The sequence below is a fragment of the Ictidomys tridecemlineatus genome, chromosome 1 (assembly GCF_052094955.1).
Source record: "Ictidomys tridecemlineatus isolate mIctTri1 chromosome 1, mIctTri1.hap1, whole genome shotgun sequence".
Taxonomy (NCBI): Eukaryota; Metazoa; Chordata; class Mammalia; order Rodentia; family Sciuridae; genus Ictidomys; species Ictidomys tridecemlineatus.
In genome coordinates, this window is record NC_135477.1 from 14875996 (window position 1) to 14903649 (window position 27654).

Here is a 27654-nt window from a genome sequence, read left to right on the forward strand (position 1 = left end):
GGTGTGGCTTGAGGGCCATATAAAAACAGGTGAGGGGCTTCATTTGGAGCAGGGGCTTTAGTCCACTGACCCCTGTCGAAGGCCCCAGGACGCCTTACAGGACTAGATGGGCTCAGACACTCTAGGGAACCTGGAATAAAGCACAGGAGGTACTGTCTGGGCTAGTGACAGACTCCCTTGTCATCTAGCCATGATCCTCTTCCTTGGCTCCAAGGGACTGACAGCCAACTCTCCCTACCCTCCAGCCTCAGCCCCTCTCCACCCTGCAGGCCTGGTTCTCTAACATCTGTCTAGGAAAGAGTTTGTTCAGGATGCAACATCACCCTGGACCCCTTCCAGCTTCTGGTTGGACGTGCTTTCCAAGGACAGAGAAGCTGAAACAGCTGTATTTTTTTTTTCTTCTAGAATCATCCAGTGAGGGGGTGAGTTCAGGACTCTGGCAGCTCCCGTGTAAAACTAAGCAACTAAAGTCGGGGAAGAAATCTGGAGCGCACACTGCTGCTCCCCAGCCAGTGAGAACAGCTCCCTCCCTGCCAGGGCCTGAGGCGTCTGCTTTGGTTCTAAGGCCAGGACCGAGGGTCTCTGGGCAGCTGGTAGGGCTCCCCCTTGCTCTGCCGGGTATCTGAGAAGACCCTCCAGGGAAGAATGGCATCTGCACCTCCCTATATGACGGCCCATTGCCCCTGGCAGGATGGTTCTGTGCCAGAGGCTTAGCCAGCTGTGCTGTTTGTCTCATGGAGAACATTTCCAAAAACGCTTTTTCCCTTTATGCTTGAATGACCAAGTTTCAGAAAAATCCAATGATAATGTGCAGGCGTTTCAAATTCTGTAGCCTTAGCCGGGATGTTTGGGGTCATGTTGCCTGGGAGACTGAAGGGGTGAGCTTATTGAGGGCCATGAAATAACTGAAAAATGTCCTTCCCAAGCCCAGGACTCTGGAACAGCAAAGAAGGAACAAGAGGTTTGGTGGGGCTTATGTGAGAGGGTTTGGGCTGATGGGACCATGTTGGGTGACTCTTTGACACTGCATGTAAGCGCCATGAAGGCAGGGGCCCCTACTTCTTTGGTTCTCTGCCACCACTAGGCAGGTGTATGGGGGACTTGACTTCAGTCCTAGTTAGCATGTTCTGTCCACTCAGAACGGGGCTTGACGGTTTTACTGGCACAGAAGAGGCAGGATCTTACCACCTGGAGTTGATGGGGGACAGGATATGGGGGCACAGGTAACCATGGTAACAGAGGCTTGGAGACTCCAGAGGGGGACCACAGGGTAGAGGCAGAGCTCTGGGGCCTCAGTCTTTATCTTCTCTCTGCTGCTGGCCAAGTGAATGTCCTAGTATCATTATTTAAAGGACTAAATGAGGCGCTGAGATTTAAAGTTTGAGAGAGGGAGGAAGGGCTTTTCCTCATTAACATGCATTTCCTGGAATACAAATTTTGTAAATGAGAATTATTTAGTATTTTATAAACAAAACACTTTAAAACGTACATTGGCTCCATTGAATGAAATACCATTAGCTGTTAAAAAGACTAAGGCAAATTCTATAGGTTGCCTTCAAGGGCAAGGTACAGATTGCTGTATATGGTGTGTACTTACATGAATCAAAGAGCTTTATCTGCACTTTTTAACGAATATTTTATATACAGAATATTATATACAGAGAATATTATTCTATAATAAATAATAAATATATAATGTTATATTATTTCCAAGACAGCATTGGAAATTCCTAGAAGGATCCACAGCCTATTGATAATAATTGTCAGGAAGGGTGCTGAGGCTGGGGATTCTAAGATGGATGGGAAAGTTTATTACCTACTTTTGTACACTCTCTCTCACACACACACACACACACCTGCCATCATATCCACACCTTCCATTTTCCCAATAAAAGTTTAAATTAATTTTAAAAAAAAAGAAAACAAAAGAAATCATTGAGAAAGTATTTGGCATCATGAAAGCTTCCGGAGCTGGCCACCCTCCGCCTCTTCTGGACATTGAGATACGGAGAATAAAGCAAAAGAAAATACTGGGTTATTTCACTCATGGCCACCCCTGCCCCTCCCACTCCACCCAGCCCCATGCAGCTTCCCTTATCTGAACCATAAATTCTGGGTCAAACAATGACAAGTCAGCCCAGGGCTGGACTCGGTGTTGACAGAAGGAAAATCTGGGAGCCCCCTGGAATGCAGGATGGCGCCTGGAGCTCCTGGGTGAAGAGGGGGACTCCGAGATGGCACCAAGGCCTGCCCAGGCGACTGTCCAGGGACCAAGGGACAAGACCTGTTGCCACTCTGGGGTTAAACTCTCCAGCTATCCTCAGAGTCCACAGGACAAGTCTTACAGCATCAGCCCTCCAGCCAGAGAGAGACTTCAGTTTGGAACAAATTAGTCAAGAATTTTGCTGTTGGATCCAAGTTAAGGGAAAGACATCTCTTGGTTGCTGCTGTCTCTCCAGGCTGGGACTTGCCAGGGAGAAGCTAATGTAGTGGTTCCCGTGGGGAGAGGCATACTGTTTTATTTTTTTCTGAACATGGGAGGATTCACCATATTACCCACACATTGGAATCCTATTAATTCACCAGGTTTATGAGCTATAAAGTGCCTTCCCCCTGATACGTACACACACACACACACACACACACACACACACACACACGCACGCACACACAACAATAATTTTCCCTCTGCTTTTGTGCTGTTAAAAAAAAAAAAAAGATGTAAACAGAAAATTTTCCATGGCCCCAATTCTGACCTTGGTAAATCATCTTTTCACTGTTGTTGTTCTGATGAGGGGCTTTGCCCTTCCTGTCTGCTTTCTTCAGACTCAGCATTTACAGCCACCCACACCAGAAGCCTTATTTTCTGCCAATTGGCTATTTCCAGCCAGACTGTATTTCTTCTCTCCAAGATGGTGGCCAAACCCTTGCCTGTCTCATCCCCCTTCACTTCCTTAGCACAAACCCACATGGCTCTCTCCTTTGAGAACTGCACCTGTCGGCAGCCAGACTAAAGTTTGCAGTGTTGTTCAGCTGCTCTGTCCAGGAGCCAGTGGGAGAGATGAGGAGAAAAGCACCATCTCACTTTGTGCCCCCACCAGCCAATGGCCAGGCTCTATCCATCGGCCAAGCAAGAGTCCTGGCCAGTACTAACCTGTCAACGTGAGACCACGGCAGCATTCCTGTGGTCGACGTGTGTGCTTCATGCTCATGAAAACCTCAAGTTCAGCTCCATAATTGCCTTACAGTTCCCAGTGACTGAAGGTGGCTTTTGGAGGAAGCGAGTCTCGAGCTGGGCTGTCACAAATGTACAAGATTTAGCAGAAGAGGGAAAGAAAAGGGAATTCCAGATGGTGAGAAATAATTCAAGTACATTTTAGAAGTAGGGAAATAACCATCCTGGGGTGCTTGGGAAAACATGGGTTCCCTCCAGTGGTAAGATGTACACAGGTCTGCAGATCCCCTCCCCACAATTTCACTCCCGGTTGATGTTAAACTGAAAACGGTTCTCAAACCAAACTCGATTGCACCCAAACATCTGTTAGCAGGCAGGCCCCCAAAACAATAATTTATAGTTTGATCTGTGGGGCCTGCTGAAGCACTAGCTCTCTAGCATTTAGGTGTTGACCAACTAACACCTGTCTTAAGGCAAGTGCAAGAAAATTCTAGTGGTAGCATTTAGCTACTCAGGCGGATCAGGCAATGGAATCTCTGCATATTGGGTGAACACTGCACTGTGTTTTGCTTTGGGCCTAGGAGGCAACTGGGATGGTATAAATAGCTGGCTTTATCCATATTCTTATATCCTGGTCATGCAAGGGCGGAGGTGCTGGGACAATATTTCCAGCCACTCTGTCTTTCCTGAATACCACTCATTTCAGTAAAGAAACATTTTTAGAATCCACAAAAATAGCCAAAGACGTAGAGTAGCTGCATCTGGGCTGTGGACTTCTGATCAGTGTTTTCCAACTAACCAGTAGTCTCTGGTGTGTGCAATTTGATTAGGATACTTTAAGCAGTAGCTCTCTGACCCTGAGGTGTGGATTTAAATTAACCTATATGCACATGTATATCAACCTCTTCAAAGAGGGCATATTAATGTGAGTTGTTATAGGCAGTACTTGGATTGGCTGGAGTTTGAATAAAACTTGAAATACTAGCCTCTCTGATTTTCTGTTAGTGGTGAAGAAACTGAGGGTCTGGAAGGTTGGCCAGCTGACCTGGGATGACCCTGCTTGGTGCTGCCAAGAGACGACTGGGTATGTCAACTCCAAGGGAGCCTCTTCCCATCACTGTCCTCCTTATCCTGATATATGGACAGGAGGTGCCCCCTAAAAGTGAAAAACATAATTTGGTCATATTAATTTTGTGATCGTTAACTTCAAATTAATGTACAAAGGTTTTATCTGATCAAGGTGCATTGAAGTATTTATATGATATAGGCAGGGGTGGGGGACAGAGATGAAATCAGAATTGCAAAATGATGGTAGCGAATGAAGCTCAGTGATAGCTTCACCTGGCTGCATGGGAGTTCATTTCACCCTTCTCTACTTGGTCTGTGAAAATTTCCATAATAAAAAGTTTTTAAAAATCAGAAGTGATTTTTTTTTTTCATACACAGGCAAGGAAACTATTTTCCCAAGGCGCACTTGGAGTCGAGCTCCCCATCGTGAAATCAGTCATGAAAGACAAGATCTTATTTCTGCTCTACTTGTGTTAGAGTTATTAATCGGCAGTGATGGCGTGGCCACCTCCTTGAGGAGGTGCAGGTTCCCTGCCCCAAGCGTTATCAACAAAACCTTGTCCATACTTAGGCACACATGAGGATCTGACGTATGTGTTTACTGTGAGGCAGCTGACACAGTCGAGCTAATTAGCATAGCCACCGCCTCTCATGAGTTACCATTGAGTGATGTGTAAGACAAAGACCGCGTGGTGAGCGTGCTCAAGACCTATGTTGTAGCAAACTTCACATATACAGTATGTTTTCATTAACTCCCACCACCACAAGGTGCGTGAGATCCCCAGAACACATCCATCTAATGACACAAACTTTGTACTCGTGGCTAACATCTCCCTATTTCCCTTCCTACAAGCCTTTGACCACTGTCACTCTACACTCTGCTTTAACTTTTTTAGTTTCCCTGTATCAGCGAGGTCATATGGTATTTGTTTTTCTGGGTCTGGCTTATGTCATTGACCATAATGTCCTCCAGGTCTATCATGTTGTCACAGATAGCAGGTTTCCTTTTTATGGCCAACTAATATTCCACTGTGTATATATGACATGTCTCCTTTATCCACTCATTTGCCTTCTGCGTTCTCCTTTCTCCTCTGCCAAGTAGGACATTGTTGCACCAGCTTGTTGTTGGCAGTCATTTGTGGAGTCTCGCTCCTGGTGACTCATGCTGCTTATCTCTGCTCCCTGTCTGTGCATGGTGCTCATTAGTGTGTCGATGCAGTAGATTATCCCACATGCCATGCTTCAGCCTGGCCTGCAAGGCCAGGAAGGATAAGCAAACGTTCTGTTTGTATGAGATCTGTGCGTATTTCCATAGCCCTCAGCTGCTGCTGTCCATGTTGCAAAACACTATCCCACAGTCAGAAAGGGCCAGAGAGCAGTCTTTCTCCCACCCGCTCTGCGCTCCTCCGCCTCCTGGCCAAGAAGCCCAGGAAGACTTTGGAATAACCTGAAATAAACTTGCAAGTTCAAGCACAGCCTTCATTCCTCTCTCACTTGCAATTAACAGTGATTTACTGGGGGCTGCATTCAAACCTGGCCTCTGTCCTCCTCTTATCAGCTGCTTTGGGGACTGGCCTCATTATTGGTCAGTTTCTTGCTGCTCTGCAAACAACCCTTTTCACGTTTAGCTCTTGCCCACAACCACATCCTGTCCCTTCGGCTTTGCATGGCGTTGGGCTGCTCTCTGTTGAGCTGGGGGAGGAGGTGCCCTGAAGATAACAGTGCACCAGATCACTGGGCAGTGAGCCCCCTGGAATGTTAGGCACCCCAAAATTTTGCTCTGAGAATGTGAGGCTGGCCTGATGCAAATCTAAATCCCCGCATGTGTCTACCCACAGCTGATGGTGCTTTGCCCTGGCACAGACAGGGTGTTCCCAGAAGGCTCTTTGTCAAGAAGGCTCCTGTTACATAGAAGAGATGGGAAGTCGCCCAAAGCTCTGTTTTCCTTTTAGCTTGGTCAGTAAGTGATGTGTGGGCTGTCACTTCCCACACATTTGGGGCCTTGCTCATGGGTGTGGCATGGCCTGGCCATCTTAGCTGACCAGCTTGGTGCTCTTATGGAAAAGCGTGGGGGTGGGGTGGGGGCTGACCTGTCAAATGAGAGGGATTCCTCTTACAACCCCGAGTCAGGGAAAAGCTGGTCACTCTGAAGGAAGGGGCAGGTTTCTGTCTATCAGATAAGAATGTAAGACTAATACCCCCCCTCCTTGACCTTCCTGCTTTGATGACCTTGAAAGGTGGAGCTCTGTTTCTTATTCTTCACCCTTCCTGTGTCTTGGGTTTTGGTTTTTTTGTTTCCATTTTCAGAAATCCTTTAGGAATTTTACAGGGCACAGATAAATGGCCTGATCAAAGGTAGTGGATAGTGCACATCCCCTCCCACCCTCCATGATCTTCTGCAGCCTCTGGTTTTGAGGATTCTGGGCAGCCCTGCGTGCTGGGCATCCACCCAGAGAATCCCCACCAGGGCTGCCTCTGTACAGCCCACAGTAAACCTAGGAACCCCCGAACATTTTGGGCCATGTTCCTTACTGTGAATTAAGACATGGGACACTTTCCTGTAATGAATGAACTCGCTCCCTAAACACTGTTCCTATGCAGAAAACTCTGCCACAGCCCCAAAGACGTAGCTACAAATACATGAGGAAAATCTAGAAGAGCAAGAATGGTCAAAGACGGACTGTTCCTTAGACCGATTGTGGAAATGGGATATGGATGGACTTGGGTTGGAAAGGCATTTGTGAGGAACATGAGTCCTACCGGGACCACATGAAGATGGAGATCAGTTTGTTGGAGGCTTCCGCAGATGATTTCCTAGGTAGGATAAAGATTGTTTCTCAAACAGAGTCCTAAATGATATTTGTTTCTGTATGGGTTCTCTATGAGGGTTTAAAATTTTATATTTTCATATTAGTAAAAATTTAAAAAATCCTTTCAGATGTGTTCTGGATCATCAGGATGGCCACCTGTGACTGAGAGTTTGGTGCCTAATTTACATTTACTGTTAGCTTGGTGCTTGGAAACACCAAAAATAACCATACTAATTGGATGGCCCACAGTGTTGGGGGGTTCCTGGGTTATATGTTGCTGGCTTGGGAATGAAGAGACCATGATGCATTTCTGGACACTTCTGCACATTTTGTTTGTATAACACTGCATCGTCGTGTTACTGAGAGTCAAGCAAGGCTTGGAGAACTTAGCCACTTTCTTTGCCAAGGTGATCTCAGTGATGTAACAAGTATGTATGCTGAGAAAGGCAGGAGGGAATTCCTTCTTATGGAAAATCTCAGGGATTTCAGAATGTTGTCCTTGTCAAATAGGTCTTTCTCGGGTTTCTGGACAGTGTGCAGGGCTCACCAGACAGCCCCGATGGGTAGCCTTTGTCAGTGAAGTAACTTGAATTTGTGGCTGGACTAGATTGCCGTCTCCCTTCTGTTTTGTCACCCGTGCTCCACAGCCAGCTAACTCTAATACAAGTCCATTTCCATTGTGACTTCTGCTCCACGCCATCCCTGACTGCTCATGGCCACCTCGACAGCTTCACCCAGGGAGGAAGCTGAAGGCTGCCCATCTGCAGGGCCACTGTTGTTGGAGTGGGTTCACTGCTTGGGGACCTGCAGTCTGTGCTCCAGCCACCCTTCCCCGTCAGCTCTCCGCTTACCGTCTTCTGAACGCTCCATTGATCCCGATCCACTCAGCCCAGACACCATCCTGCTGTCCCTGATCACCCAGGCAGTTGCCATTCTCCTCCCCACACCCACCGTGGAGTAGCCGCTGTGTGGACGGAACGTGGATACCTGAGCTGTGGGGTGGTGAGCTGGATGGGCGTTCACGGTCTTCTGGGTCATGAACTCTTGGAGGAGTGGCAGGACTCCTCCAGGCCTGGCCTTCTTCCCAGTGCCCTTCCCCGTGCCTTCATCACTCACATTCATGGCTCATCCTTTCTGCAGACCTGTCTTGAGCAGCTGCTGTGTGCCACTCCCCAGATTCGGCACCCACCGTGAGCAAGCGGTGCTCCAGACGGGCACAGAGGAACTGCCCTCACGAAACTGACGGGCTGGCGGGGTGGGGAGTAGGAGAGGAGAGGCCTTCTCACGACAGGCCCTGACTGCTCGGGAGGGTCACAGCCCATGGAGTCAGGGAAACCCTGGCGCACGTGTGGGGGAGCAGCGGCTGCCTGTGACTTGCCCCCTCTCTTGAACCAATGGCTTGGTGCTCTTCGGCTCTAGAACTCTGGTTCTTAATCCTGTCTTGTCATTGGAATCAACTGGGGAGCCTCTGGGTGCTTGGACTCCCCAAGATGGACCTCATTCATTTGATCTGGGGCCTAGACATTAAAACAAACTTCATGGCCCATTGAGGAGCAGGTGGACTCAGTGAGGTGCCCGTCTTGCCCTTCTGTAGCCAGCCTGGTACCTCAGCTCAGCCCCTCAGAGCTGAGGAACCAGGAGATTTGTTTGGGCTCCCTTGTCCCCTGTTGTGGGTTGAATTGTGTCCTCCAAATGATACATTCAAGTCTTAAACCCTGGAATGTGACTTTATTTGGAAACAGGGTCTTAGAGATACAATCAAGTTAAGATGACCTGAGTCATCCTGGCTCAGGGTGGGCCCTTATCAGATGACCTGTGTTTGTACAAGAAGAGGGCGGTCTGGACACACAGGCACACAGGGGGAGGACCACGTGAAGACAGAGGCAGAGGCTGGAGTGACGTGGCTGCAAGCCAAGGCATGTTGAGGTTGCTGGAAAAGGAGAGGCAAGGAAGGTTCTCGCCTTCAGAGGGAACTTCAGAGGGAACGAGGCCCTGTTGTCATGTAATCTCTCCTTCCAGCCTGCAGAACTGTGGGAGAGTAAGTCTCTGTTATCTTAAGCTGCCAGCCCAGGGACATCCATGCTGGTCCCCAGGGTCTTAGTCACATGAAGGGTGATTGCCAGACCCCTCTCCTGACCAGGCCGATAGAAGGAGCCTGGGGCAGTCCCTCTGCAGCTGTCACAGCTGTGACTTTACTGGGGTTTTAGTGGAGCAGCAACCTGTGCTGGAGAATGTGAGCTTTGGAAAAGGAGCTCAAAGAGCAAATGTAAAGGCAGCTTGGCTCCCGGCCCCTTAGCAGAATTGGCCATGGCAACAGCTGCTGCTCAGAGGTGTCTTTGTGATCCAGTATGGCACCCCCAGGGGCTGTGGGGAAGGACATGAGCCCTGGCACCCTGGTTTAAATCCTGCTCTGTGCCACAAAGCCCTATGGCTGTAGGCAAGGTCCTTTCAAAGACCTCAGTTTCCCCATCTGTAAAATCGGGACAGGGCTTTAGGTCATTGTGGGATTGAAAATAATAATAACAACAGAGGAGGATCCCTGGACATAGCAGTCCTCTCATGATACTGCTGTCCCTCACATGGTATGAACACAACAGCTAAATGTTGGGGCACAAATACCAAATGGACTGGTCAGGGAAGGCTTCCGGGAAGTGGGGAATGAGTAGTGGACGCAGGCCAAAGATCCAGTCCTTGAGTTTAGCTCTGCCATTTTTTTTTATCTTTATAATCTCAAGAAAGTTACTGAGCTCTTGTCCTATAAGATTTGTTAATAAAATTCGTTTAAATTTTTGGGGTGATTAAATGAAATTTAACAAAATTATATTAAATGAATTTAACAAAATTCAGAGAGTACTACTAGTTGGAGCGATAGTAGGACAAGAAGGAGCAGATAGAGGTCAGCCGCAGAGAGCCAGGGCCCAACCTTGTTCTCCCTTCTGGGACCTTCCAGGGCCAGCAGACTGGCCCTCTGGAGTGGCCCAGTGGGTAACCTGCCTGATTCTGGACCAGCGAAGCACTGCCAGATACTTCAGAGGGAATGTGGCCTGTTGACATGTAATTTGTAGGACAGTGGCACGTGTGGTGGGCTGCTGGGCTGTGAGAGAGGCCCGTGGGCTCAAGGACCTTAAAAAAAGACAACTTGGAATTTCTGAGTCAGGGTCGTTCCAAGAGTTGCCTCTCCCCAACTTCCAGAACCATTTCCCCAATTTGCTGCTCGTGTGTCCACGCTACTCCTACAAGTTGATTGGAGGGGGTGAGAGGCTTGGTCCCTGGGGGCTGGGGGCCGAGCTCGGCCGAGGATGGCCCGTGCACCCTCCTCTCCACCAGGCTCCCTGCAGCTGTTCTGCAGCACCTGCTGGGCTCCTGTGCAGAAGTCCCGGCTCACCACACGATGATCTGTGGCAAAAATGGAGGCTTTTCTTTTTTTTTCACCAGAATGAATATTTTTAAATGGCAATGTTCTTGGTGCTGATTTTAAACCTCATCAGGACCTCCTAATCGGATGGAGAAGCAGACCTTTCCCAGCCAGGTTAATGTGGCGGAAGCCTGTTCTTCACAGGGGCCCTGCGCTTTCTGGATACAAATCTTTTGCCCTCTGTGACTCGGGGAGGGAGGGTGGCTGGCCTCCCAGGCTGGCCGTAGCCAATGACTGCGACTACCTATGGCCGTTTAACACAACTTACTCTGACTTAATTCTGGAGGCCTGACAAGGTCTCAGCAGGGCCACGCTCGCTAAGGACTCCCAGGAGGATCCTTCCCACCTCTTCCAGCTTTCCCCGGGGAACACCTGTCCCTTTCCGGGAGTTCCCCGGCTCTGGCAGTGGCCCTCCACCTCTGCGTGGGCTCCAATGGCCTGTTCTCCTGTCTCCCTCTCCTTTGTCTTATAAGGATCCTTGTTCTTGAGTATAGTTGTCATGATAAAATAGCTGTAGGAAAAGAGAATCAGTTTTTTTTTTGCTGCCCATTCATGCTTGGAAAATCATAGTTACTGGGATGGTAAGAAATTTGAAATAGACCATGTTGTTCTATACATGTACAAATATGTCACATCAAATCCCACTTTGATGTATAATTATGCACCAGAAGAAAATTAATATTAAAAATTGGGGGGAATTTGTATTAATGTTCATCAAAATGGTACAGAATAGCCAACGTAACTATAGCAAGAGAACTTTGAGGCCATGTAGATGTGACCTCTAAGGGGGTCACACCCTTTTAATTTAGTGGCTGAACCTAAGGACCTAACACATGTGAAATGTTCCACAAATATTTGGTGAAGACATGAGTGAATGAAGAAATGAACCTGTGAGAAGCACAGTGACACCGTTGGCCTGTGAAAGTGCCCCACAATGGAGTGTGGCCCCTCAATCGCCCACGAGGAGTCAGGGAGGTCCTGTGGCTTCGCAAACTTAGCTCCCGAGTTGTCCCATCCTCTTACATCAGGTGGGAGTGCAGTCTTAAAGTGGATGCTGTCCCTAGACCTTCAGTTCAATGCCTGGTCGATTTCCTGTGAGGTATACACCTGTATTAAAAGTCAGGTGCTAGGAGTTGGGGAGTCATCTGCAGGTTGCCTTGTTATTTCTGGGCCAGCATTGGCCACGACATTACAGGAATGCTACACAACCCCACACCTGTCTGCACAGAAACTTACCAGTACTTTCTGCCCATGCTCATTTCGGACACCTGGGCACCCTGTGGTCCAGGCAAGTTGATGAATTATAGTTACCATCACTCACACTCTGTGTGTGTGTGTGTGTGTGTGTGTGTGTGTGTGTGTGTGTGTGTGTGTGAATTGTTCATCCTGAGCTCTAGTAAGGTGGCAATGTCCTACACTGGGTTGAAACAGGATTGGAGAAGCCATGACAGAAATCTAAAAGAGAATTGGATTGGGTTAGGTGGGATGTTTTCTGGCCTCCTTTTCCTCTTGTACTGACCATTTAGTGCTCTAAAAAAAAAAAAATGGATGTGACACATAATTATGGGGCAGAGAGAGCAGCTACCCAGGTTTCTTTGACCAGGTCTACACTAAGCCAAGAGATCACATATCTGAAACCTGTTCCTAGTAGCCAAAGGTGGGCTTGCCTTCAAACACCATGTGCAGCCAGTCTTTACCTCTCCATCAACAGGCACAGGTGGCCATGAAACCACTGAACAGAGCAGACCTGCTGCACAGGACACAAGGAAAAGTGGGTGCACTTCCAGATGACTCACTGATTCCCACCAGGATTACAGGTCTGTGGGCCTCACTGAGCCTCCTTCCTGCCATTTGCCCTCCCCAGCTGCTTTGATGAGAATTACAGGGCATTTTGGCATGCGGGGCTCACAAAATACATTCGAGTGGCGGATTTTTTTTTTTTATTAGGTAACTTGGTTAGAAGTCATTTAGTCTTTTTTAATACCAAAATGTCATTCTAAACCCCGTAATAAAGTGGATGTGCTTTGCAGTTTGGCTACCCAAGCTTAACAAATATCACAGGAGCAAAATAATTACCATGCAAGATTTGCTGATAAACTTGTCAAGTGTTTGAATAACTCAATAGCACACACCAGTAACCTTAACAACCTTGCTCTCAGCACCTGTCATAATGTGCTTCCTGGACTTTTCTCCATTTTCTTTTATTATTTTACTGTTCTCAGAGGATATAATTTGGTTACTGGCAACTTGTATTGATAAACAGGATTGAAGTGAACTTGCAGAATTCTTCCGTATTTATGCACAGATCTAAGCAAAGAATGTTCCTTAGATACCTGCTCTAGGCTCACCTTCAAACGATTGTGGATTATTTTATTTTATTATTCATATGTGAAAGAAGAAATTATAAGGGAGGCCAGCTGAGGGTATGGTGGGAGAAATCTAAGTGATTTGACTTCAGGTCTGGATTTAAGAGCCATGTGACTTTGGGGAAGTTGACTTTACTGAGTCTGTTTCTTTAAGGGATGATTCTCTATACCATGTAGGTCTATTATAAGGCGGAGCACTGTGAGATAAGCTTTGTTATCATTTTGACGACTTTATTATTAATAAAAGTAGTTGTCCTCTTTTGGTTGTGTTCATTTTCTTTTACACTTATTTTCAATAGCATTTTGTGTTGTTTATTTAACTATATAATTCTTTCTTCATAGTTTGTTTCAGCAGAAAATTGCCTACTGTTAATGTTCTTGCTGAATTTAGAGTTCACTATTATTTCTCCTTTACTCTATGCTAGACTACATGCACAGCATTAGAAGTCAAAAGGAAGCTTCTTTATTCCCAGGGTTTTTTAAACCCAGCTTCATTTCTAAGTAAGCAACTTCTCAATGAAGTTTGGGATTCAGAGCTAAGATTGTCCTGGAGATGCTGAACTCCGAAACTGGATACTTGTAGAAATCTGGCTCCAGGCTTGAGACAGACACAACATTAGCATTTGAGGGACTTAAAAACAAGTAGCCTACAATCAAAAGAACCGTAGCATATTGCCAATCGCCCCTCCTGAGAGAATGGAAAGTAACTGTGGTAGGGAGGAGAGCTACGAAGCAGGCTGGGTTCTAAGCTATCACTGGTTATAAGAAGTAGCCTCCATTTAGTGGCACTGTCTTTGAGAGGAGGGGACCCAGGGAGGGTTGCTGTGTTTCATGTAAACAGAATTGCAGCATGCATTCTTTTGTGAGTCAAGAAGCAGAGCAATGGGGGTTGGCCTGTTTGTCTTTCCCACAGCATTGCTTAGCGTGGTCCTGGCAGAGAGTAGGTGCTCAATTTGTCTCTGAGCAGACCACGGGGGTGTGCAGTTGCCACCTGGGGAACACTTGCTAAGCAGTTGTTAGGAAGTGTGTGGAACAAGTGTGGCGGGTAGGCAGGGCTGCAGTGAGACTTGGTGAGGTTGAGGCGGGGACTGTGGGTTAGTAAAACTATGACAATTCCTTGGGGTGACAATGGCAAAATCGGCTTTCATGATCCAGGGGACCATAGTTCCCAGAGTGTGTGTGTGTGTGTGTGTGTGTGTGTGTGTGTGTGTGTGTGTGTGGCTAAAGGGGTGTATGAGGTTGGAGGCCGCAGTGTTGGAGGAACTGGAGCAGAGAGAGGAGGCAGGGTGGGGAGACCAAGGTCCCTTTGAGAGTGGCCAGAGGAGGAAAGGGAGATTTGAATAAAGAGCCAAATGGAAACTTCAAATGTTCCCCCCCAAATGAAATGCACTGGAAGGGGCTGAACTTGTACATCAGCAATTTCTTTTGACAACTTTTGGCTGAAACATTAAACAAAAACAACGATCCGACCCCAAACGGATACCTTTGAGTTGTTTAGATAGCAGGGCTTCGGGGGTTTAATTGAGAATATTTTCTGGGATGAATAGCTGGCACTTGTTCATGTAAACAAGGTACAGCCGGCACTGAGCAACCAGATCTTCTTCATCCAGGCCCTGGCTGTTTTCCTGAGGAGAAGCCGTCCTCCTTCAGACCCTCGCACCTCGGCCACTCACGACCAACACGTAGAAGGGCCCTCCCCAAGCCCTCCTCGCTGCTCCTGTGAGCTGCCATTTAAAGAAAGCCCCGTGTTCCTTTATTTACTCCCTAGGACTTGCGGCCCCTTGAAATTGGGTAGAGAACGCCATGGGCAGGGCTAGGAAGCTTGGATTTTCTACAAACTCGCTGTGTGACTTGGGCAAAGTCCCCTTCCCTCTCTGATCATTGTTTTGTTTTAATCAGAAAGATGACTTTTCCCACCATGTGTTTAAATGCTCTGCCTAGGGGCTGGGGGTGCATGAGCTTAGCACACGAGGCCCTCCATTCCACCCCCAGCACCAAAAACCAAAACAAAATGCTCTGTCTATAATGGATGCTTTAGACCAGTGCTGTCCAATAAAAACATAATGCAAAACATGTATAATTTCAAATAACATCTAAAAATTTAAACTTATTAAATAGGAACAATTAATTTTAAAAGCTATATTGTCTTCAAGGCACTACTTCCAAAATACCATCATTTCCACATGTGATCAGCATAATAATTGTTGATTTTACATGGTTTTAAATTGTTTGACACTGAGACTTCAAAGTTGTCTTTATTTTACACTTACATCACATCTTAATCAGAGTTGCCATATTTTACACTCTCGATCACCACAGGAGGCCAGTGGCCAGATAATAAGACAGTTCCTTATTAGACCATCAGTCACGGAGTCCCTTTTAGAAACAAAGTTCAATTGAGAAGGGTCTTTAAAAGGTGTACCTTCCCACAGCCCTATGAATTTCTTAAGTCTCGCCACTTGTGTTAATCCATCAAAAACCTACTATGAGTCAGGCGTAGGGGCACATGCCTGTAATCCCAGTGGCTCCGGAGACCGAACAGGACTATGGCAAGTTCAAATCAGCAACTTAGCGAGGCCCTGCCTCAAAATAAATAAGCTAAATAAATAAAAGGTGGGTGGTCATTGATGATGTTGCTCAGTGGTTAGGCACCTCTGAGTTCCACACCTGGTACCAAAAAGAAAAAGAGAAAAACCTGTGTGTAATCCCTCCATAGGACTACATCCATCTCCTTAATTCCAGAATCCCAAAACTGGAAAAAGCAGAAGTTCTTTGGAAATCTGGCACAAACTAATTTGGAGACAAAACTTGCCCTGAAATGATGTGAGGCAATTTATAACTTGTGTATCCTAGCTGGTATAAGTATTTGTCTATTTTGTTATAGAAATCTTAATGTGTTTTATTCTTGAGTGTTTCCCAGATTCTGCTAAAGGATTGTGTACTACATAACATTTCTAAAATCTGAATTCTACTAAATCTCAAAAAAAAAAAAAAAAATCCCCTCTGGCTTGGGGGGATTTTAGGAAGGAGATCTTGGACTTGTGGTAGTGTTTTTCAAACTTTTTGATTGTAACCATGGTGCGGATGTGTTTTACATTGTATCTCGGGACACACACCCATGAGGGCGCACACACAGCCACAGCTTGAAACAAAGGTTTTATGAAATAATGTGCTCCTTTCCCAGATGCTGTGCTTTCTAATATTTTCTGTTGCACTTTAAAATATGCTGTATTGTTTAGAACAAAAGTAGATTCACAGCAAAATTGAGCAGAACTAACTACGTTTTTCTTTTAAAGCTGTCAGCGTGGCTCAAAACGGGTCATGTCCACAGTTTCCATAGAGAGTAGCACAGGGGCATGGGCACCGGTCAGGAAAAGAGGAAGAAGATGGGCTCCTGCAGGGGCGGCACCCCGTCCCCAGGCCTGCTCCTCTCTGCCCTGGTAAGCAGCCCTGATAACAGCCACACCCCTCATTGTGTTGGCCATTGTCAGCAGTTTATCAGGTGTCTCCTCCAGAGTAACTACCTGGCCTTTGGTGTCTGTGTTTGGACAAGGAGGCGGGAAGTTAAAGCTACTCTTGGACCATTTTGTGGCTCTGAACAATTGAGCTAAGCCTTCTAAAGGGAGTGGTTGACATGGGACCACCCTTTGTTCATCGTTGGCTTCTGTGAACAAGGGGGGTTTCTTGATCGAGGTCTCTCCCTCCAGTAACCTACTCTGCTCTTCTCTGAGCACCGGTTTCAGCCCCAGGTCAGAAGGCGAGGGCTCTCTTGTAGCTCCAAAGACACATCCTGATGGCTTGAAGTCCAAGGAGAAGGTGGTCTTTCTCCCAAAGCCTCATGGGCAAATCCATATGGGTTGCTGGAGCCCACCATCGTGGTGAGAAAGATGGCCAGACCTTGGTTTCATCCTGCCTCATGGTGGAGGTGGGGTCAGCCCCATGGCCACCTGGTGGAGTAGGTCCTTTTCCCAAAGGAGGGGGAAGAATGCTAGGAAGACCCAGAGGATTCATTTCCACCTGTTCTTGATTCCTGACCTCTTCAAGACTGCTCAGGGCTTTTTCTCCTCTACTCTTCCTCATATGAAGGATCCCTGCGGGCTGACCTTTTTCTCGTCTCTTCCATGACTTAATGGTCCTGATCCACCCTAGTCTCTCAGCTGTTGGGTCTGAGGTTCTGGTGCCTGACACTGAAGGTCAGGCATGGAGGTTTGGAGCTGGCCGTCTTTCCATTGCTCCTGGGCTCCAGGAGCCAGGAATCGTAGCCTCACCCACCTTCTGCCATCTGGCCTCCCAGAGCTGACTCCGTGGATGAGTGAAGGCCTTCCTTCACATCCTTCCCTTTCCCGAGAGGCCTCCTGCTCAGCTCCTCCTTGCTAGGCTGTGGGATTTCCTCTTCAGTTTCCACTCTCTACTCCTAGGGCCAGTGGGATTTGTCTTCACTGTTCTTTGCCCACTTGTTCCAGTCCCCTAGGCCCAGATCTTGGTGACATTATAGCCCAGGATTCTCAGGTGCTTTAACTGGTGGTGGTGGGGTGCTGAGGATCGAACCCAGGGCCTCATGCATGCTAAGCCTGTGCTTCACCACTGAGCTCCACCCTCAGCCCCCACACAGTCTGTTAAGAAGCAAGTCTTTCCCTGTGTAAGTAAGGCTCAGACCAATGGAATAAACTCTCAGCTTGGGTCAAGAAGGACCTGTGGATTCTTCACTCTGATACTTAGTCTGGGGTCCTGATGGAACCATGTAGCTTCTTTTGGTTTCAGATCTGGGAATGAGAGTACCTATCTTACAGGATGAACTGGAATTGTGTGTATAAATTGCCTGGCCCAGATTCCAGGGTCAAAAATGTGCTGTGGTCGTCCACTGCTGAAGGAAACCAAACCCAATTTGGCTTAAGGAAAAAATGGGATGCCTGGCCACATTAACAGAGTGGAGGCCAGTTGTGAGGAGAGCTGTCAGGAACCTGCAGGGTGTGCTTCCTTCTCAGGTAGGCTGTTCCTGAAGATGGCCACGGCCACCTCAGGCTGACACGTTAGCAGCTCAACACCTGAAGAAAAAGATGCCGGATTCCTAGTAGTTCCAGGAAGAGTCCGTGGCTCATTAGCTGGGTTCTGGTCACATGTCCTTCCCTAAGCCAATCACTGTGGCTGCTGGAATAAAATGCTCTGATTGGTTAGGTCCAAGGTCATGCCCACTGCCTGAGGCATTGAGGGTAGTTCCACCCAAACCATAAGTACTGATGGACATTGGGTAAATGGGGGGTTTCCCAAAGGAAAATTTGCTGCAAATATGCCTGAATGGACGCTGGGAAGAGGGGAGAGCAAGGGCCCACTGCACATGCTCATGAATGGTTCCTTCCAGAGTGGTGGTACTCATAGCCTCGTGCTCCTCGCTCAAAGAGACTTTGCCAGTGGCATCCATCAAGGCCGACATGTGCAGCGGGGCAAAGGTACCACGGGACCTGGTAGCCCCTCTCCAGTCACAGCCTGGCACTGACTGTTGTTCTTCCTGTTTCTGGTTGAGACCTCTGCTGAGCTGCAGGAAGCCTTGAAAATCTCCCCTTGTCTGTCCTCTGCCCCGTGTCTCTGTGAAGGCAGTTCCCTGGGGGGCAGCGGGGGGGGGGGGGGGGGGCGGCTTAGCCCAAGTTTTACATCTACTTCCCCTGTTGCCCTCGGCAGGGACACAAAATCAAGCAGGGACATCTCCAATTTCTTTTTTGAAGTTGTCCAGTTAAAATGATAATATGGATTTGCATATTTTAAGAGTAACACAGGGAGTTTTTATATCTGTCTTATAGAAGTATTTAGGATTTTATTTTGCATCAGAAATTTACCTTACTCTATAAGCATTTTGTGGGGTTATTTTTCCACCTTCACATCAATCTGCTGAAGTAGGTATTATCATTAACCCTGTTTTACGAATGAAGAGAACTAAGGCACAGAAAGGTTAATTAGGGGTCCCTAACAAGAAGCTGGTGGGTCCCCCACCAGCACATGGGTTCAGTGGCATTTCATGACTTTGGCCAAATTCTAGAAAGAAGCAGGAGATCCGAACCATATAATGATTTTTTTTTTCTCCCCATACATCTTTAGTGTGTATCCTTTTCTCTAATGCAAAGTCAGGTGAACAGGGAAAAGTCTAAATTTACAGCCCAAACTGAAAGTTCAGTGGCCACTGTGGCAGTTCCTTCTCCATGTAGTAACCCCATGCTGTCTGCCGGAAGGAGTAGGGGACAACGTAAGCAAGAAATGACAGCTTTCTCATAATTCTCCCTCCAAGAGATAACTGCTCTTGTCATTTTCCAACCCTCTTTTTTCCTATACACAGTAGAATCCATACTCAGGCTAGACATAGTATTTCCCAAGTTCCAATGTGGACTTGATGACCCCTCCCTGAGAGCCTCTTGTTCTGAGACTGAGGTGGTTCATGTCTTTTGAGTGATTTGCCACACGGGGGGGGGGGGGGGGGGGGGGGGGGCGGATAACCAGCTAGACCTCGGTGCCTCCCACCCGCATAACTGGCCCCCGCCGACTCCAAATGAAGCCCCTCTTCTGGCAGATTGCATGTAAGGAATGTCCTAACTAGGCTGGGGAACAAAGACCCCCTGATCCCCAGAGTCTCTTTGTCTGGCCTGGACCGTGGTGGCCACAGGAACCTGAAGTGTCTCAGGTCTGCTCTCTGATGACTCCTGAACTGCTCTCTCTGGGTTCCTAGGAGAGCAGTCTTCTCCGCACCCTCTCTACATAGACCCTTGGGAAATTTCCCCCCCAGGAGGTCCATCCAGGAGTGTGATCCCTTGTGCCCTTTCAACCCCATCAGCCACCAGGGGATGCCTCTGAGTACTCATTCTAGTGACGTAACTGGCCCACTGGAATTGTGGCCAGGGATTAGTAAGCCGAGGCCTACTGGACTGTCCTGTCCATTCCTTTTAGTAGAAGGAGCTTTCTTTAGGCTGTGTGTGTGTGTGTGTGTGTCTGTGTGTCTGTGCGTGTGTCTGGAAGCACCATGTTTCAGCAAGTATTTCCTGAGCACTGTCTAAGCATAGTGGGGGAAACCAAACCAGGGCTTTCAGTTTCATTGGGAACAAAGAACTTCCATTCCTGGGGCAAATAGAAAACAACATGAATCACCGAGTAGCAGCCACACACTGTCGGGCTGTGTGGACAGGCTTCTGGGCGATGGGGCACGGTGGAGGTGTCCTGTGCAGGCCTGGAGTCTTTTCTGCCTCGCTGGGCTGGGATGTCTTCTGCTGTTACTGTGTAAATTTCTGAAGGGCCCTATCTGAGGACTCTGGTTCCAGCTGGCTTCTTAGCCCGGGTTGGAATTCTGCTCTTGGGGAGGTTTGTTCCATTTGAGAGCTCAGCGGTGAGCAGGTCGAGTTGTTTTTCCAGTAGTGCAGGCCGCAGAAGAGCATCTGTCCCATCTCCTCGTTTCACATAGCTGATCTGGGAATGCAGAGGGCGGGCTGTTCTTGGAGAAAGTGTTTTAAGTGATGAGACTCAAAGATAGGTGAGAAAAAGCAGATCTTGCAAAAATGATGGCCGGATGACCCTTGAAGGCCAGGCGCAGCAGGGAGCAGGCCATGCGCCTTGCTAATAAATGAAGCAGAGCCCTTCCCCCCTTCACCGTTTCTTGGAGATAAAGAACAATTCCTGGAGCATTTATACTGGAGAGAGTTATTTACATTTCTGGCTCAGTCTCCTGGGGTCTGAGTCTGCTGATGGGGGAGTCTATGAATCTTTTGGGTGCTGGTCAGCAGAGCTAAGAGTTTCCACTTGCTTAAGCAGGACAAAGAACTGAGCTCAGCAACATGCAAACATGTGGATATCCTGGTCCTGGCTTTCTGTACTCTCTTACTGTCCAGAAAGGAAAGGAAAACTGTTTTCCAAGTGCATCGGACTTCACGAAACAGGCACAAACCTGGAAAGTTCTACATATAAATCAGATTTGAGTCCCAAAGATGCACTATGGGGAGTTTGAAGGAATGATATAAATATTTTTATCAAGTCCAAAGACTTTATAAAGCAATCCATGGAACCCATGTCTAGCTCAGTAGCCTTTTGCCTTGGTGCTACATTAGAATCACCTGGGAAGTCTTTAACTCTCTTGAAGTCCCAGGTCACACTCAGAGCAATGGGGGTTGGACCCAACCATGGGCTTTGTTAAAGCTTCTCTGCACCCTTTTTACCTTTTGTGTGCATGTCCCTGAGTGGCCAGGTGCTAAGTGGACTTCACATAGAGCATGGCCTTGAAAGTCAGCAGCGAGATGCTACCAGAGCACCACGACACACTGGTGTGGGGACTAGGGACCTTGGAGTTTCTGTTTAGGTGCCCAGTAGAGAAGCTGTGTGAACACGCCCTCCATCTGTGGAACGGGGTGATCTTAGCAAGGGAAAGGGATAGCCTTCTCGTCCATGTCATGCAGCTGGATCTCTACCTTAGAAGAAGTCGGTGGAGTCAGACTCCATGGGCTGTGGTTGCCATACCATGTAGTGGGGAAGCAGCTGCCTACAGAAGGACACAGACACTTTTTTGGGTGATGGACATGTTCTGTGTCTTGATTGTGGTGTGGTAACTACCACAACTGAAACAGAGCCACTAAGTAAAAACAAGATTTTAAGGTCTGTAAATTATGTCCCAATAGAAAAACATTTTTTGTTTAAAAAAAAATTCCAACACCAATAATAAATGAACAGAATGTAGTGTCTCCACATAATAAAATTTTATTTGCTGTAAGGAGTAATGAAGTAATGGTACATGCTACAACATGCATGAACCTTAACCAGAATGCTAAGTGAAAGAAGCCAGACACAAGTTCACACAGTATATGATTCTATTTATATGACATTTCCAGAATAGACAAATCCATGGAGACAGAAAGCAGATTCGTGGTTACCAGGGGTTGGGGGAGGAGGGGGTGGGGAGTGACTGTTTAAAGGGTTCTGTTGTAGTAACAAAGGTTCTACCACTAGCTAGCAGTGATGGCTGCCTAGCATTGTGGATGTACTTAATGCTACAGAGCTGTAAAGTGATTAATTTGGTAGGTGTTACGTGTGTTTTGCCACAAAATAAATGATAATAAGGATAAAAAAAGTCCCACTTCCTCCTATCATGCAGGTCACACAGGAGGTGCTTGGGAGAGGCTGACTCATTTTGGGGCACGGTGGAAGACAGGGTGTCATTGTCTGTGGTCTCCCTTCTTGGATGGAGTGGGGGGGCTTGTTTCTTGAGAGTATGAGGATCCTCGGATCAGCAGCAACAGTCCAGCCCTTCCTGCCCTGCTGCATCGACTTGATGGGGTTTTGGAGGTTAATGTGCCCAGCGGCTTGATCTGGGTCATGTTGGGGAAACGGGGAGGGGGCATGTGCCTTGCACATAAGGACGGGTCTGCTCAGTTTGCTGTCAGGGAGGAAAATCCTGCTCGATCATGGGCCATCAGCAGACGCAGCTGAAAAAATAAAAATGTGTGCACCAGGCAGCGGGGGAACCGTGAAGTGCAGCTTTCTCCGAGGGTTGGGAGGACGTTTATGGTTGGGAACCCAGTGACCAAAGAGGGAGACTGCCCCAAGATGAGGAAAGCCGGGGGAGGAGGTCATCTGGAGGCGGGGCTTCGCCAGGCCCAGGCAGTGAATCGAGCAGTTGAACCGTCCAGCTCTGCGTGGGCCTTGGAAGCCCTGAACAAGAATCTTATTGATGATTTGTCAGACCCTGAGCAGACAACCCTGAACTTTAACAGAGCCAGGATGGAAAGCCTGCACAAGGGCCTACAGTTTCCAGAATGAACAACAGGCTTATTTTCCCCTCCCTCCACTGGAGGACCGGGAAGAGACGAAATGAAAAGCGTGGGGGACGGTGGGGGAGCAGGAGATGCGACGAGCACGTTCCGGAGCCTCAATGGAACAGCCACATTCCTCCGAGGGGTGGCCCACTCCCCTGAGCCCTGAGGGTTGAAAAATGTCACTGGGGCTGGCGCAAATTGGAGCCTTGCCCCTGTTGTTATTTCCAAGAGTCTGTAGCTGAACCCCGATGGGACACGTCTGTGCAGGGAGATCACTGACAGCCTATGACATACGGGCACCCTGTTAGATGCTGAAATCGACCAAGACTGACCTTGACCAGAAAGAACTGTTATCTAGACTTGATAAGCCCTGAGATGACTGGGAGAAGTTGGCTTTGACAGAACAAAAATCTAGGGAGGCAGAGCTGGCCAGGGACCTGAGGGCTGCTGGTCATGGGCAGCTGCACAGAGAGGGACCCCGAGTAGACCTTGAAGAACCCTGTGGATCCAAAGAGAAAGGGAAATGACTCCTCTGGTTCCTAGATTCTCACTCTGGTCACTTCTCCAGGGTCTCTTTAATCTGGGTGCTTACCTTTAATCTATAACAACTATCCTAGAAGAAAAGGAAAGTATGGGCACCGTCCTGACATAGAGCACCCTGGTACTATTTTCCCCACCCATCTGCCTTGCCCGTCAGTTCCCTCACGGCAGCAACCATGGCTGCGAGGTTCACCGTAGCATCCCCAGGCCTGTGCATCTGATGGCTTTCTATATCTCTCAGCCACCTGGGTATCTTCCCTTGTAGTCCCTACATCTCACTGAATGATCACCACGTCCTGTTGGCTGTACCTGTCGCATATTTCCTCCAAACCCTCCTCTCTCTGTCTCCCCCACCCAACCCTGGCCTTGGGGTGTATGGTGGACCAGGAAGCAGAGGCCATGACTCAGGCAGTCCTCTCCAGCTCCCTGGGAATGACTAAAGCCAGCACACTGCAGAGAGCAAGTCCTTTGAACTTGGACATACTTGGGTTTGAACCCCGGAGCTGCTATTCTCTGGGGATGTGACCAAGTTAGGTTGTAAGTCAGCCTTAGTAGCTCATACCACAGCTGTGCTCCTGCAGGGTGGTTGTGAGACCAGGAGACGGTGGGGGTACAGCTGATGGCATGGTGCCCAGCTGCCCTGATGAGGTCATAGCCTCATTATTTTCATCTGCACCAATGCGGTCATCTAGTTGGCCTCCCTGCCTCCCCTTCCAGCTGTCTTTCCCCAGTGTCTTCAGAGTTTTTCCATCTCCAGCCTGCACTGCCCACGGCATTGTCCCAGGTCCTGCAGGATTCTGCTGTGACTCCTAAGGAATTCAGATAAAGCTGTCACCTTCTGCTCCACTACCCAATCCACCCTTCTGGCCTCAGAGCCCACCTTCTCCCCGTTCAGTCCAGCCCCACCTGCCCTCATGCTTCCCGGCCCTTGATGGCAGAGCACTGCCACTTCCTGGTGAGTTCCCAGGTGTGCCTCAATGACCAACTTAGAAATTCCTCTCTCCGAGAACTTCAGAGTTTGCCTGTCTTTCCCCGGTGCATTCCTGGTCTTGCAGACACTCGTGAATTAATCTTATTCTCACCCTGTGTGTCCACAGGATGCCCTGTCCACAGATATGAGGCCCCCGGAAAGGTCGAGGATCTCTCTGGGTCACTTTTGTCTCTTAAGAGCCAGGCACATATTTCCTATCCTTTTGCTCACATGAAATGTAAACAAAGGCTGTTTTCCAGGAATCAGGCAGCTTTGGGGAAAAGCTGAGGATGTGGAAGTGATAGGAGGCTTTTGCTTTTCATGCTTTTCCCTCCACTCAGTCAGTCCCAAGTAGCCACAGAGGCAGAGCCCAGAGAAGTTCACCGGGTCAGAGAACCGTGCTGGAGACCCCACTGTCTTGCAGGGCCCTTTTGCTCTTCCTGGTCTGCGGGAGCGCAGTCCACAGCTCCAAGTCGTGTTCCTCATATTCTTTCTTTGTTTTCCTTTTTAACATCTTTAAACTCACTGCTAAAGCCTGTGGAGATCCTGCAGCCCACAGGAAACCCATGAATAGCTATTAAAAACAAAGCAAGACCCGACCTAAGGCCTCTCCATTTTATTATTTTTTAAAAAAATCTTCTCTGGGGCCAGCTTAGGGGGACCCTGAATAAACTCTTGTTGACTTAATAGCAGTAGAGATTTGTTCACAGAAGTCAGACTTATGAAGCTGGGTGAGGGATCCTCCTGACTTTATTTCAGGAAAGAATGCTAACTTTGCCGTCATCTCTCTCCCTCTGTTCCCTTGTTTAATTCCGCTCTTCAGCTCTGTGCCACCTCTAGGACTCTCCGCTTTGGCTCAGTTGTCCAGACACAGCAGCACCATCAGCTTGGACCAGGGCAGGGCGACTGGCAGTGTGGCTCCTGGTCCTTGGGGAGCCGATGTGGTGATAGCAGGGCCTGGGGCTGAGGCGGGGGCTCCAGCTGAGACGCCCTGCTGGCTCAGATGGTGGAAACCCTTTCCCATGAAGATGACAGGAGCTGGGTACCTCCTCTTGCAATACCCATGGTGCCCAGTCTTCCCTGATACGTCTCTTTCTTCTTATGAAGGCCTGTGGCTCATCCTCTTTGGTCAAGCATTTGACTTCTGCCGTGTTCTCTCATGTGCCCTATGCTGCCTGCCTCCTTCCCTCTGGCTATTTATAAATCTGCTCCTTGTGGTTACAGGTCTGACCAGCAGTGTCAGGAAGACAGGGCAGGGGGTGAACAAAGTAGTGTGGACTTGCCTCAGTGGGCCTTTTTTCTCTCCAACATTGATTGGCTCCCAGAGTGAGACTGCTACAGGACTGTTCAGATGGAGAAGGAGCACCTGGTCTGGTTTGAAGCAGGGCCTGTGATGAAAGCAGGGCCACCAGAGGTTCCAGATGGTGACAAGGTGCTGGGGGCCTACTTTTTAGAATAGCTGGTCCATGTGGGAAGTTTAGGGGTTGGTTTCATTTAGGCCAATTAAGGGGAATGATTATTTGGGTTCTCAGTGTTGTTCCTGTCGTGTGAAACTAGAAGTGTAAGCTGAGATCTTTTTCAAACCACCTTTCCTTTCTAATGTTCTATCCCTAATGCAAGGTCCTGGATTTTCAGGGGACTTCCTTTCAGTTCTAATCCATCCAGGCCAGAAATTTATTTTTCTTGTACACTGCCATGGAGTGACTTTGGTACACAATAAGTGAATGGGTTGGCTTTGCTTTCATTCATTCAGTCTGTCAGTAAATATTTATTGGACGTTATGCCAGACCTTGGAAATGTGAACTAGACACAGAGCTTGTCCTTGGAGCTTATAGTTAAATAGTGACATAGGAAGTTACACGATAGCACCGTCAGAGCTGGGAGAGGGTATGTGTCTCTTGTCGCTGCTGTAACAAACAAGCTTAGTGTCTCAAAGCAACATAAGATAATTAACTTTTAGTACTAAAGAAGAGATTTAAGCACCCACTGGCTCTGTTCCTTCTAGGGCCTTCCAGAGGGGCCAGTATCAAAGGGATCATCTGCCAAAGCAGCCCTCCTTGTTTCAGAGGCCCAGAGAAGGTATCCCAGGAGGAATGGTATCTAGACCAAGACCAGAGGGACGAGTAGGATCTGCCAGAGGAGGAGACCATGGCATGGGTTGCCAGAGGAGCACAGTGGCTGGGCTGCAAAGTAAGGTGATGAACGTGAGGCTGACACTGTAGAGTCTGGAGAAGGCCAGAAGGGCATCAGGGGAACAGAAGCAGCTTTTAATGGTGGGTATCTGTGATCCCATTTGTGCTTTAGAAAGCCATGTAGCCAAACCAAGATCAGGCTTGGAGCCATAGGATTTCAGAGCTGGAAGGAACTTTATGAAGTATTTATTAAAGGACCTGAGAGGCTTCAATGATAGTTTCAAAGTCTCCTAGAGAGAACCAAGATGAAAATGACCCTGATTATAACCACACCTGTGAGAGCAGAGCGCATGGCTGGCAGAACATCTGGAGGCCGTGTCTTGTTTTCCCACAGAACCTCGTGAGGGCTGATGTTTACAATGGAAGGTTTGTACTCGGGGTGTTGGGCCAACCTGGCCACTGTTGCTCCTCCAGAAAGTGGTAGACCTGTGACTTGGGCTGAGGTTATCCATCTCCAAGTCAAGGGCCCGTTTCTCTCCCACTGTGACCCTAGAACTGAGAATGCCACCTCCTGGCTGGGCACCCTGAGTGCTACCAGGCCTCACATCCAACCCTTCCTCCTGGGACCCAGAGGGATGGTGGGCGGATGCTGCGGGATCCGGAAGTGTATCCGAGCTGGGCCTTGCGGGAGAAGGAGCCACTGAAAGATCTCTCCTGTTTTTGGTCTGTAGCCCTGGAGCAGCTCCTGGCAGAGCTGGACCTCTTCCTCAAGATTCTGGACCAGGAGAACCTGAGCAGCACCGCCGTGGTGAAGAAGAGCGGCCTGGCAGAGCTCCTCCGGCTTTACACCAAGAGCAGCAGTAAGTGGGGGCCCAGGGCAAGGAGAGGCCCCACGGAGATGGAAAGAGGGCTTGCTTGGCATCTCAGGCTGCCATCGCCAGATGCCAAAGACAGGTGGCTTAACGGCAGACATTTATTCTCACACTTCTGGAGGCCAAAAATCTGGGATCAAGGAGTCGGCAGGGCAGGCCCCTTCTGATTCCTGTCTCCTTGGCTTGCCAGTGAGCATCTTCTCTCCCAGTGCCCCTGCAAGGTCCTCCCTCCGCATGGGTCTGTCCTAATCTCCTCCTCTTATAGGGACATCAGTCATATTGAATTAGGGCCCAACCTTGTGACTTCATTCTAAGTTACCCCTTTATAGACCTGTGTTCAAATATAACCATAGTCTGAGGTCTTGAGGGCTAGGATTTAACCTATGGTTTAGTGTACAGGGGCACGATTCAGCCATAACAATGGCTGCAGGGGTGACGTGACTTAAGTGGGAGCCCCTGAAATATCTGAGCACTCAGCCTGAGTGAAGTTTTAAACAAAATATTTTTAAAAAATTTTTTAGTTGTCGTTG

At 48.3% G+C, this 27654-nt stretch overlaps 1 protein-coding gene across 4 annotated transcripts in view; it reads left to right on the top strand.

The window, feature by feature from the left end:
• Nucleotides 1–27654, top strand: part of Afap1l2 (actin filament associated protein 1 like 2) — a 90594-nt gene that overhangs the window by 27609 nt on the left and 35331 nt on the right. For all 4 annotated transcript variants that reach the window (XM_040272363.2, XM_078045209.1, XM_040272364.2 and 1 more), the window contains one exon: nucleotides 26984–27112. In XM_040272363.2, coding sequence (XP_040128297.1) covers nucleotides 26984–27112 — 129 coding nt within the window. The remainder of the gene's footprint in view (nucleotides 1–26983; nucleotides 27113–27654) is intronic.